The sequence below is a fragment of the Dipodomys spectabilis genome, unplaced genomic scaffold (genome assembly GCF_019054845.1).
Source record: "Dipodomys spectabilis isolate Male_0828 unplaced genomic scaffold, ASM1905484v1 ptg000329l, whole genome shotgun sequence".
Classification (NCBI taxonomy): domain Eukaryota; kingdom Metazoa; phylum Chordata; class Mammalia; order Rodentia; family Heteromyidae; genus Dipodomys; species Dipodomys spectabilis.
In genome coordinates this window covers 1,912,259-1,925,801 of record NW_024871006.1, presented here as the reverse complement: position 1 = coordinate 1,925,801, position 13,543 = coordinate 1,912,259, and the positions used below count along the sequence as shown (strand labels likewise).

Here is a 13,543-nt window from a genome sequence, read left to right as displayed (position 1 = left end):
TCTAGATGAATAGATGAATACATCATTGTAGTTTTAAGCCATAAAACATTGATGTGATTTGTTCCGAAGCAAAAAGCTGAATCCTTAGACATTGCCAGTTTTCCTAATAAGTGTTTATGCCAATGTCTACTCTCCTTAGGAGGTGTGTACCTTGCTTTACTTCCTTTCCAAATTGGTCTTCTCCATTCCTTTTTTCAAATTGTAATTTAAGAATTAGCTTTAAATTTTTTTTTTAAATTCAGGACCTTGTGTTTGCCAATCAGGTGCTTACCACTGAGCCATGACCTTGGCTATTTTTTGGGATGGGGGACACTAGTTATTTTTGAGATTAGGGTCTCACTTTTTCCTCCAGACATGCACCTAGGTTGTGATATGCTTATTTTACATTTACCATCATAGCTGGAATGACAGGCACACACCACCATGCCTAGCTTCTTCCATGCAGATAAAATCTCTTGGAACTTCTCTTCCTGGGCTAGCCTGGCATTGCAGTTCTCTTGATCATAGCCTCTCATGTAACTAGGATGACAGGTGTATGCTACTGGGCCCAGCTATTGGTTGAGCTCTCCCATGTATGCCCAGGCTGGCCTGATTCTGAGATCTTCCCGATTTCAGCCTCCCAAGTAGCTAGGGATACAGATATGAGTTGACACCAGTCAAGCTAAAATAAGTCATTCTTGAGAGTGGTTGGTAGTATTGTTTTATGTACTTTTTCTTACTGATGTGTGAGAGTGTTTTATGTATTCTGGATAAGGCTCCTTTGAATATGGTGTGATATATATTTTCTGTTGTTGTTCTTCATCTTTTTACTGGTATCTTTGATGAATAGAAAATTTAAACAATTAATTTAGCCTTTTTAGCTAGTGACGTTTTAACTCTTTTAAAAGAAATCTTTCTTATGGTCTCAAGAGGATTCTGTTTCTTCGAGAAGTTTTATTGCTTTTTTGAAAGGTATTTATTTATTCATTCATTTGTTTGTTTTGTTTTTCCCCTACCATCCCTTCCTTCCCCACCTTCCCAATCCCCCCTCCCCACCAAGTTGTAAAGTTTGTTTTCTGCATAGTGTCTTGTACATCTCATTGTTACAGTGAGTCAACCTGTATCCTTGTTTCAGCATTTTGTTATAAAAATTTTATTGTTTTGATGTTTCCTATCTGGATCTACAAACCATCTGAAAGTAAATTTGGTACTTGTTCTAAGGCAGAGTTAAGATTGTTTTAATACCTATGTCTAGCTAGGTGACACCACAATTTATGCAAAAAGCTGTTTTTTTGCCAGGTGCTGGTAATCCTAGCTACTCAGGAGGCTGAGATCTGAGGATCACGGTTCAAAGTCAGGCTGGGCAGGAAAGTCCATGAGACTCTTATATTCAATAAACAACCAGAAAACCAGAAGTGGTGTTGTGGCTCAAATGGTAGAATGCTCACTTTTTGCTGAAGAGCTGAGGGACAGCGCCCAAGCCCAGAGTTCAAGCCCCATGACCACCAACAACAAAAAAAGCTGTTCTTTTGCTGTTACACTGAAGTGCAATTTGTCTCATAAATCAAGTGACAATATGCCTGTTTCTACTGTGTTCCTTTGGCTTATTTGCAGTTCCATATGCAAAAGGACTATGTTTTTGAGTCTATAATTATTCTCATTCAATATTTGTTGGAATATTTTCAATAAACTAGTGAAAAAGTTAACAGTTATAGGAATATTTTTGTGAATAAGCATTAAGTTCTAAAATATTGTCTTAAAACATAGCTTTGAAGCACAATAGGCTTGAAATGGAAGAGTAAGTTCATTTTGTTTTCCCTATGAAGTGAGTGTTGGTTGTTCTTGTGACTGATGCTGTGATTTAAAACATTTAGTTGTGTTACTGATGACATGTTGCTTGATAATGTCCTTTCTTTAGGAAAGTTTACATATCAGATAGAGTGCCTCTTACATTTGCTGGAAACATAGAGTTTCTTTAGTTGATCAACTTAATCTGTCAGGGAGTATTGGTCATAACTGTTTGACCAAATCCTGATTTTAAAACGCAAATGGACAGAAAACATTTGTAGTCAAACAGGCTTGCTTAAAAATGAAATAAAAATGCCAAGAGTTTCCATTAGTGTTCACATTTCTACATTCCTGTCTAGCTTGTATTATTATTTATTTTATTGTTGCAATTTGTTTGCTTTTTAAATATGCAGATATATAACAATTATATGATTGCAATTTAATTATTTGGGGCTTTTCCTTCTATGTAACATTTTCATGGATGTGAATGCTTCACATAAGTCCTTTTTGTATTGCATTTTGGACATTCTTTATTGTGGTATTCTTCTTGAGGTATTATAAGAGAAGAAGTTTTCTAAAAGAGCATGAAAAAAGCCCATGTTAAGACTGTTTACAGATTGCTTCAAGTCTTTTACTTGTGGATTACAAAGTGGAAACATTCAACTTCAAAGCACATCTGGCTGTTGTTACAAAATCAGAAAATAGATTGCTTATTTTCCTCAAATAGACTAAAGAACATGCTTCACTATGAATAATTCCCATTTCATATTAAAAGTGGTTATAAGAAAACTCAATGTATTGTAAGTGAACAACAACAAAATATTGATACTAGTTTATTGTGTTTGTTGTTGCTATAAAAAATGAGAATAGACAATCTTTCCTTTTATTTTAGTCAGCTTGGAAAAAAGGAAATTCATAATAGTATAATGAGACCTTAAGTTCTTTATTTAATGGCTTTAAAGATGAAGGGAATAGAATAGGAGTTACTTCTGCATAGTTGAAATGCTACATTGTAATTAATCAAACCAGTATTTTATTCCCTTTTATAAATGTAGAACTAAGTAAAAATAAATCACAGATGGTTTTCTTGACTTTTGGCAAATTCTAAACTTAATTGGAGCTTGAGCATCTTTGAAACATTCTTGTTTCCTCTTCATTTTATTTTCCTCTCCCATATTTAATTCTGTTTCAAGTATTAGAGTTTTATGGATTTTTCAGATTTGTGTATTTTTGAAGAACTTCTATACTGGTTTTCTGCATTCCAAAAACTGTGATTACTTACTTTCATATCTATACCTTCAGGCAACAAATACTATTGACTGCACTTTGCCACCTAGAAAAATTTGTGCCTCTGAGGTGAGCATTAGTGTCTAAGGCTTATCATTCTAGCCACTTGGTAGGCAGAAATCAGGAGAATTATAGTTTGAAGACAACCCAGGTAAAAAGTTTGTGAGATCCCCCTATCAACTGATACCTGAGCACAATGGTACATACCTGTTATTCCAGCTAACTGGGAGGCTGAGATTGGGAGCATTATGATTCCAAGCCATCCAGGTCAAAAAAGTTACAAAGACACTATCTCAACAGAAAAAATTTGGCAGAGTGTTTGTGTCATCCCGGCTGTGGCAGGAAGTATCAACAGGAAGGTTCCATCCTGGCCAACGAGTCGAAAAGGAAGACTATCTCATAAATAACATGGGCAACCAATCACTGATAGTCCTATCTATAATCCTAGCTACTCAGGAGGCTAGGCGCTAAGGGTTGAGGTTCAAAGCCAGCTGGGCAGAAAAGTCTATAAGACTCTTATCTGTAATTAACCATCAAAAAGCCAGAAATGAACAGTGGCTTGTGATAGAGCACTAGTCTTGATCAAAAAAGGCTCAGGGATAGCTCCCAGGCCCTGATTTCAAACTCCAGATCCAGCACAGGTACACACGCACACACTCACAGGTACACACACACACACACACACACTCAGGTATACACACTCACAGTTACACACACAGGTACACACATTCACAGATATATACACACACTCACAGGTACACACATTCACAGATACATACACACACTCACAGGTATACACACACAGGTATATACACACAGACACACACACACACACAGACACACACACACACACACAGACACACACACACACACACACACACACACACACACACACACACACACACACACACACACACACACACCCTGAAACTAGTCTGCATTAAATGTACTAAGTACTATGGATACAAAATTGAGAAGATACCATCCTTTTATTCATTCTTCTCAAAGACAGGTGTCTAGACAGAGTGGCAAGCAATTAAAGTATTTATATAGAGATAATATAGAGACACAGAGAGAGGATGCAAGATTCCTCAGTAATTGGATGGAGGGTGGAATTGCCATAGTTTGATTTCTTCTCTGTCTTTAAAAAAATCTTTCAATCTGTCTGGCCTTCCCTCTCCTCTCTCTCTTCCTCTCTCCTTCCCTTTCTCTCCTTTTTTCTTCATTAATACTGTTTGGCACTGTGTTGACTGCTTGGAATATACTGGTATATAGGGCAGTCATGGTCTTTCTTTTTAGAATCCATATTCTTTTGGAAGATGGATACTAGACCAAAAGAAGGGATAAACATCCAGGAATGTACTAGAATAGGAGGAACTATGTTTCCCAAAGAAGATCATTCCTCATCAGTAAGTGTTAAAGAATTTGAGAGAAGGATTTCTCAATGTCCAGAATCAATATGGGAGACAGTGTAGTAGTTTCAAAGTAAAACAGGTTGTTTGGTGTTATTGGAATATTAAGTGTGCTGGGTGGGGGAAGGTTGATGAAACTGAAACAATAAATGTAGGGGGCGACTTAAGGATATTTTGTATTCTCATTTCTATAATAGAGGTATGTGGAACATTATGATATTCAAATATGCCTAGCAGTATAGTGATTCAACTGACACTTGAAGCATGAATAGAGATTGAAAAGCTTGTAAAAAGAAACAGAGGCAGAGAGGCACAAGTAGACTTACATTCCAGTAATTAAGTCATTCTGAATTTTAAGTGCATGAAACTTGAGTATGAGAAATAATGGGAAATGAAGTACATATATACATGTATAGAAATGTCATGTTAAAAATTGTTTAAATAGGGATACAGATGGACCCATTGCAACAATGAGATGTACAAGTCGTTATGTCGAAAACGAACTTTACAACTTTTGTGCGGGGGGGGGGGGGGGTGGGCAGGGAGGGGAGGGGGTAAGCAGGGGAAGGATGGGAAGGGATGAGAAGGGGAAACAAAGGAGGAGGCTACAATGCTTGATAAGAAATGTACTCATTATCTTGCCCATGTAATTGTAACTCCTCTGTACAGTATTTTCACAATAAAAAAATAATAATAAAAAAGAAATGTCATGTTAAATGCTTACATTAACATATGCAAGAAAAGTATTGGAAAGTGAGACTATATAGTTAGGTAGTGAGAATATCATTAAATATATGCATGCAGGGAATTTGCTTCAAATTTTGTTTGTTAGGGGCTGGGAAGTGGTAGAGCGCTTGCCTTGGATGCGTGAGGCCAGCCCTGTGTTCGATTCCTTAGCACCACATAAGCAAAAAAAGAAAAAAGCCGGAAGTGGCGCTGTGGCTCAAGTGGTAGCGCGCTAGCCTTGAGCTGAAGAGCTGAGGGACAGCACCCAGGCCCAGAGTTCAGGCCCCACGACCGGACCCCCCCCCCAATTTTTTTTTGTTTGTTAGAGGATCACTAAAATGTTGTACGATACTCATTCTAGAAACTGAACCAAATATTAAGACATGTCAAAAAACATTTCCATATAGAAGTGTAATGTTATACTTCATTAAATAATTAAAACACTGAAATTAATAAGACCTTATTTTATTTTAAAATTTTCAGATAGAAAATCCTCGGTATCTGAGACAGAAGCCTCTCCCAGTTTCTCTGGTAGGTGAAAATTCCATTGGAGTTTTCCTAGGGACAGTTAATTTTACATTAAATAAAAAATTTTGGTGGAAAATAACATATTGCCACAGCAAGAGGTATAGTAAGATTTTTTTTAATCCCGTCACTTGGAAGCAATTAAATTATTTTTTCCCTAGTGTTGTTTTGGTGTGGGTTTCAGGCATTTTACTAGTTTATTTTTATGTTGAAGATTGAGGCCTGAAAAAAAATACTACCTCCTCCTTCATTCTACAGATGACCTCCAAGTTCAGCCTGAGAAAGTCTACCAGTCTCCATGATGACCATTTTCTATCTCGGATGCATGAAAAAGAGGTATGATTGACATTTTCTGATGTAATTAATAGTCAACACAGTTTTTAAGATTTTGTGAAATAGGGCTGGGAAGGTGGCTCAGTGGTAGAGCGCTTGCCTTGCATGCGTGAGGCCCTGGGTTCGATTCCTCAGCACCACATAAGCATAAAGAAAAAAGCCAGAAGTGGTGCTGTGGCTCAAGTGGTAGAGCGCTAGCCTTGAGCTGAAGAGTTGAGGGACAGCGCCCAGGCCCAGAGTTCAGGCCCTACGACTGGATCCAAAAAAAAAAAAAAAAGATTTTGTGAAATAGGAGTTTTGGGACTCTAGGTAGAATAATGACACATAGTAGGAATAGGTTGCCTTTAGCAAAAACACAAAATCATAATGCAGGTTAAGGAGTGGTTATCATTTCAGGATTTTAATGTCCATTTCCCATCTTGTATACTATTAAGCAGAGGTGTTCTGAGGGAATCTCTCTTGAATTTCAAATCCTGCTACCTAGGGAGGAAGTTTTTAGAAGCAATATCTTTGACCTTAGAGACTCCCTACTCAATGTACCTGTAATTTGTCTTTTTAGTTTCACTACTATTCATTCTTCTTTCTTTTTTGGGGATTAGTATTGGGCTTTGAGCTCAGGGATTTGCACTTGCTAGGCATATGTAATACTTCCAGCCTTTTTAAAGCTCTGATTATTTTTGCAATAGGATGTCAGTTTTTGCCTGGGCTGGCCTGGACTGTGATCCTCCTATTTATTCTTCCCCTTACACCTAGAGTGGCAGGGATGTATTGATTGATGGATGGCAGCTATTCATTGAGTTGGGAATCCTAAAACCATTTTTTTCTTGCCCAGGCTGGCCTTGAACCATGATCTTATTGGTCTCTGTCTTCTAAGTAACTAGTTTTACATGTGTAAATCACTGGCTTGCTTGTTATTATTTTACCAGTTAAATTGATTTGCTAAATAAAGCTACTCTGTAGCTGATAAGTGATATAATATGCTTTTTTGTGATAAGAATATTTGAAATTTACTGTCATCAATAGTGGAATATACAGTTTTCAGTTATTCGCTTTATTTTCCATAATGTGCAGATATCTAAGATTTTGTACCTTTGAATGACAAGCTCTTCAACACTCTAGTAGATAACATCTACTCTCTTCCTCTATGAACTCAATTGTTTTAGAGTCTACATAAAAGTTAAAACATATCGGGCTGAGAAGGTGGCTCAGTGGTAGAGTGCTTGCCTTGCATGCATGAGGCCCTGGGTTCGATTCCTCAGCACCACATAAGCAGGAAAAAAAAAAAGCCGGAAGTGGTGGTATGGCTCAAGTGGTAGCGTGCTAGCCTTGAGCTGAAGAGCTGAGGGACAGTGCCCAGGCCCAGAGTTCAGGCCCCACGACCGGACACACACACACAAAAAAAGTTAAAACATATTGTATTTGCCCTTCTGTGTTTGGCTTGTTTCACAGCATAGTATTTCTTATTTCCATCCATGATGTTACAAATGATAGAATTTCTTCCTTTGTAAAGGCTAAATAGTATATCATTAAGTATATACACCATGTTTTATTTTTCTGTTTATCTAATGATAATTATGTGGATGAATTCTGTAATGTGGCTATTTTGAATACTTTTGCAGTGAAGATGGCTGTGCAGGCATCTGTTCAACATATTTATTCAAATCTCTTAGGTAATACACAGAAGTGGGAAATGATCATTATACTTTGGTTTCTTAAGGAACTTACATAGTTTTCCATAATGACTGTCTTACTTTCCATCCCTCTAGCAGTGTATAATCTTTGCTTTCCTCCACCTCCCTGCCAAAACTTGTTCTCGTTTGTCTTTTTGATCATAGCCATTCTGGCAGCTATGAGCTGATATCTTTTGGTGATTTTTGTCCCTAAGGAGTGGGTTTATTTTAACATTATTTGTGTGTGTGTGTGTGTGTGTGTGTGTGTGTGTGTGTATACAGACATTTAGATGTACATATGTATGTGTGCATTTTTTTTTTGTTGGTCATGGGGCTTGAACTCTGGGCCTGGGCACTGTCCTTCAGCTCTTCAGCTCAAGGCTAGCGCTCTACCACTTGAGCCACAGTGGTGCTGAGGAATCGAACCCAGGGCTTCATGCATGTGAGTCAAGCACTTTACCACTGAGCCAACTTTCCAGCCCCGTATGTGTGCATATTATATATATTTTTATTTCATGTAATAGGCAGTTTATGCTTAAAGAAAGATTCACTTAATGTTAAAATGATGCCTTAAAATGCATGCTTTTAAAAAAGCCTCACAACTAAGATTTATTCCTTAAATATTCACATTTCACATATCCCTTCAGAAATATAAAACTGGGTAAAAATAATTTACAGTTGGCACTGATTAAAAAAAAATCTATCTTTGGAGGAGCAGGTGAACAACATACAGAACACTCAAACTTTAGAATTTAAGCAGGGGTGGGGGGTAGGGGTAAGGGTGGGTGTAGGAGGTGGGAGGTGTAGGAGGAGGTGGGAGGGAAGGGATGGTAGGGGAAAAACAAAGGAGGAGGCAACAATGCTAGATAAGAAATGTACTCATTACCTTGCTCATGTAACTGTAACCCCTCTGTACAGTATTTTCATAATAAACAAAACAATAAAAAAAAGCTACATGCACCTAGCTGTTTAATCAAGTATATGTTTTTATCCATACTTTGGAAGTGTGGTCTTTGGTTGTCACTGCAGTTGTCTCTGGAGTGATTATTGATTGCATCAGTGATTGTTGTATTAATATCAGACTACCAACATCCAAACATTCTTTTTCTTGATCAATTTGGGCTTTCAGAGGATCAGCATTTACATACTGTATCCCTTGCACATGGGATGTATGGCATCCTGTACCCAAGAGCATTGCTCAGGCCAAACAGGAAGCATGCAGTGTAATAACTGTTATAAGCAATCCCACTTCAAATATTTTCTTCATGCGTCTGATTTAAAACCATATACCGACTAGTACATTAGAGTTTCCTCAAAAGAAAAACCTGTGTATCATTGGGCAGTCCCAGCTGTCCAGTTTCCAGTGAGGTCAGGCCTTGCTCCTTACCATCCTAGCAATTCAGCCCCACCATACCTTCTCTTTGTTGCCTGCTATGAATTCTGGATAATAAGCTTCTTTGATTGACTGTACAATGGCAGTGTCTTCTTTTGATATTTGCATTTATTATAACAGGCATACACTCTGTTAATTGTACTATATCCTTGGTCTGGTACTAGTTTTCTTATTATACTTTTAAAAGGCCTTATTTGTTTTAAATTTTTAAAAAGTACTCATTATGTTGTCCCTTTTAATATCTATTTTTATATTTAAATCTCAAGTCCATTTCATTTTTTTTGTTGGTTGTGGGTCTTGAACTCTCGGCCTGGGAGCTGTCCCCGAGCTCTTTATCTCAAGGCTAGAGCTCTACCACTTGAGCTATGTACAGCACCACTTCTGGGTTTCTGGTGGTTTATTGGAGATGAGAGTCTCACAGACTTTCCTGCCCAGGCTGGCTTTGAATCAAATTCTTCAGATCTTAGCCTCCTGAGTAGCTGGTATTACAGGCATGAGCCATCAATGCCTTGCTTGGTATTTTTACCTGTTGGGTTTTTTTTGTGTGTGTGTGGTTTTATTGGCAATCTAGATTAGCCACGTAAAGTAAAAAATAAGAATTTAGGAGGAGGTTGTGGTGCTTGTTTTAAAGGGTGCAGTAAATGTAGTGACTTGAGTAATATGGAATTTTACCAGATTTCAGAGTTCATCTGTGTCATGAAGCATTTAATAAAGTAATTCTCTTAAAATTTAAAGTCTTGAAATATTTAGCATTGAGAAATCAAACTTTATAAGCATAATAGTTTATAAGCACAATTTCCATTTTTTCACAGCTTCCATTTTAAAATCATAATTACAGGGAAAGTATGTTACATGTATAATGAGTGCTATTGACAGTATTTTATCAGAGCTAAATAATCACACTGCTTTTGTTTTGATGGCTGAAAATGTACATATAAAATGTTTTAAGAGGTTCTTTCAAATTTTTAATTTATTTTAGACATCGTGGGAAAACATATGTTCTGTGACTGTGATCCTTTATTTTAACATTAGCCTATCATTCACAGACATCTTGGACTAGTTTGTCTCTGTAATTGCTAACACATTTTCTGTGACGTCCACATCACAGAATTAGAGCTCAGTGAGCATCTTCCAGCTGTTTTTATTTATTTATTTATTTATAATCTAAGGGGGGAAAATCACAGGAAATGAGAGAATGGCTAACACAATAAGAAGATATCAATTTTTAGATCAGCCATCAATTTTCAGAGAACAGATGGTAGAAATGGTTGTTTGTGAATTAAAATAGAAAATTTCTTTTGAATAGCACCTCCACCCAGTGCCTAAAATGGGATGTTCCTGTAGCTCAAGTTGGCCTTGAACTCAAAGATCTTTCTGCTCCTGCTTTCTGATTTCTGGAATTATGAGCATTTACCACAGATACTAACTTCTAACTATATTTCTTTTCTAGTGAATCTGCCAGTTAAGTATAGAATTTAAATAAATCTAGGAAAAGAAAACGATATAACTAATTGAGACAATAAATAAGAGAACTGGTTTTTAAAATCTCTTTATGAAATATCTAATTTGTTACATGTTATAAAATTTTACAAATAACTATACAAAGGAATTCCATTATAAATATAACCCAGGCAAGAACGGAGTTATTACCACATCCTAGATTCTGATGAGTCAGTGGGAAGATGTGTCTGAATAGAGTAACCCTCTATCACATAATGATTATAGCAAAAATGGTTGTTCATGTGCAATGCCCAGTGAGGATGTTGATGTAGGAAGAAATGGACAGAATATTGAGTTTCAAGTAAAGAAGCAAATAAACATTAAGGCATGTGGAAAAGTATAGCAAAGCAAACTAACTCAGTATGTAATATAATTGTTTATGCTTTATATAAATTACATATGAATATGGCATATAAATGATTTTTTAAAATAGAAAAAATATCAGTGTATACTTTGTGCAAGATGTTTAAATGTCACTTCTTTTAATGTGGTAAGTTCTGAAGTATTTAAAATCCTTGTTTAGAACTTCATATATCTCTAATCCCTGGGGATAAGTTTTATTTTTGTTTTGTTTATTGTTTGATTTAATTTTGTGCTAAGATTATAAATTGGAATAATTGATAACAATGGGCCTTGTAGAATGTTTCAGATTAACATTTTGCCAGTAGGATCCATTGGAGGTATTAATCTAATAGCTGTTAATTCTTTGCATGATAATTTCCTCCCACTAGTAACTAACAAAATTCTTTTAAGTTGGGTAGAGTGAATATTTAGGATTTACCTTTTCAGCTTTATGTGTGAGGATTATTGAAATTTAGAAAGTGGGACTAAACAAATACATTGATTAGCTATCAATTATTGCTGATAATGTTTTAGATGTGACTGTTCGATAGGGAGATGGTAATAATAATGTTTTAGACATTTGTATGTTGTCACTTAGTTGCTACTTAAGCACAGTAAATAAAGTAATTAAGAGGTATTAAACAAAGACACAAATAATATTTCAATAATATTACAAAGTACACGCTAAACTTCATTGAAAGCTTATAGTGGCGTCATTCTGTGCTTTTTAATTTTGTCTGTTTTCTTTCTTTTTTCCTGACTGTGATAGTTACTTGATACGTTGTGTAGGCTGATGATAAACTCCTGGGCTCAAGTGACACTCCTGCCTCACCCTCCTAAGTAGTTGAGACTACAGGGGTGAACCACTGTATAGGTTATCTTATAATGTGTGAATAATATCTAACTAGCTAATACATTTACAGAGTTATTCATGGTTATTATTCAGTTTTGTTTTTTATTTTGACTTTCTATTAGTTTTGATATCAAATGTTAAAATTTTTACATGTAAAACAGCTAATAATAAAAAATAGCATTTTTATAAGAAATCAGATCCTCTGACCTCTGAAAGAGTAATGGTAAATAGCTGAGTGAATATCTGAAAGTATGTAAATATTGTGTAAAATGAACAATGACATTGGTAATTGTCTTAAAAGTTAACTAGTTACATCATAAGGGAAATCTTTATGCCCAAGAAGACTTCTATATTAAAGAAGTGAGCAGATTCTTCAGCTTTATTTGCTTTGCAGGAATATCCAAGCTCAACTATTTTTTTGATGTTAATACTTCAAAAAGTGCCTAATGGATTATATAAACAAGTTTTAAGCAGAAATTTCAGAGGCTCTTTAAAAACAGCTTGTGGAAAAGCCATGTAAAAAGTGAATTCAGTTTCTTTAGCAATGTGATTTCCATAGGATGACTGTCTATATGCTTGTTACTGTGAAGTTATGCTGAACTCCTGATTTAATTGAATTTCTTTTTTTGTGGGGGCGGGTCCAGTCGTGGGGCCTGAACTCTGGGCCTGGGTGCTGTCTCTCAGCTCTTCAGCTCAAGGCTAATGCTCTACCACTTGAGCCACAGCACCACTTCTGGCTCTTTTCTTTTTGCTTATGTGGTGCTGAGGAATCAAACCCAGGGCCTCAGGCATGCAAAGCAAGCGCTCTACCCCTGAGCCACCTTCCCAGCCCTTAATTGAACTTCTTTTACTAGAAGTGGGTCGTTTAATCCTGAGGTTTAGGTAACAGTCTGAGGGGATCGTCTGGCCATGAAGCCTAGATATTTGGTCACACTGGGGCAAGAATTTCCTCTTTCTATTGATCCCACCCAGTTCTTACCGTAGTATTTTTCATGAGGCAAATCATTTAGATGGGTATTTCAGTATTAACCAATCTCTCTAACATGAGATGACTGATAAGGATCAGCAGAACAGTGGTGGATGTAGTAATGAAGTATGACAATGTTCACTTTTCTCCTTAAGTAGTGTACAAAGGAGTTTCAATTCAAAATGCCAGTTCATAAATGCAATGCATCTTGGTCAATGTCACCCCTTTCATCATTCTTCCCCATTTCTTTCAAACCTATTCATGCTGTCCATTTAACCTAGTTCTATGTTTACATATACATGTTGAATATTATGATTGCATTCACACCTGTTTTATGTAGGGTCTCTGCTTAGCCTAGCAGCTCACTCTTATTTTTCTACCATTAAAGAATATGTGATAAGGCTTAATTTTTAATTTTTCTAAATTTTAGTTTGCTTTTGAATATATATATATATATACATATATACTTGTCAGTGTACATATATATATATATATATAGTATAAAGGGAATATAAATGTAACTACAAAACCAAAGAAACATAGGTCCCCTGGTTTCCCTTATTTGCAACAACTAGTATACATCTAGGACAAGCAGAAAAGGTCAAAAGCTATGTACATATGACCATATAACATGATGCTAAGCGAAATGAACCCCAAGATAGGGACACAAGAGGTTTTATCTTTGTTGCTATTGTTTTTAATGTACTTATAATGTACTATGTGATTTTCTTGTTTCTTTTGTATGTTCTTCCCCCATGGTATAACCCC

The 13,543-nt window shown here is 36.2% G+C and overlaps 1 protein-coding gene across 1 annotated transcript in view; it reads left to right on the top strand.

Moving 5' to 3' along the window:
- Cep112 (centrosomal protein 112) overlaps positions 1 to 13,543 on the top strand; it is a 344,883-nt gene that overhangs the window by 39,485 nt on the left and 291,855 nt on the right. The window contains exons 7-8 of the mRNA XM_042665492.1: positions 5,676 to 5,723; positions 5,976 to 6,053. Of these exons, the coding sequence (XP_042521426.1) occupies positions 5,676 to 5,723; positions 5,976 to 6,053 (126 nt within the window). The remainder of the gene's footprint in view (positions 1 to 5,675; positions 5,724 to 5,975; positions 6,054 to 13,543) is intronic.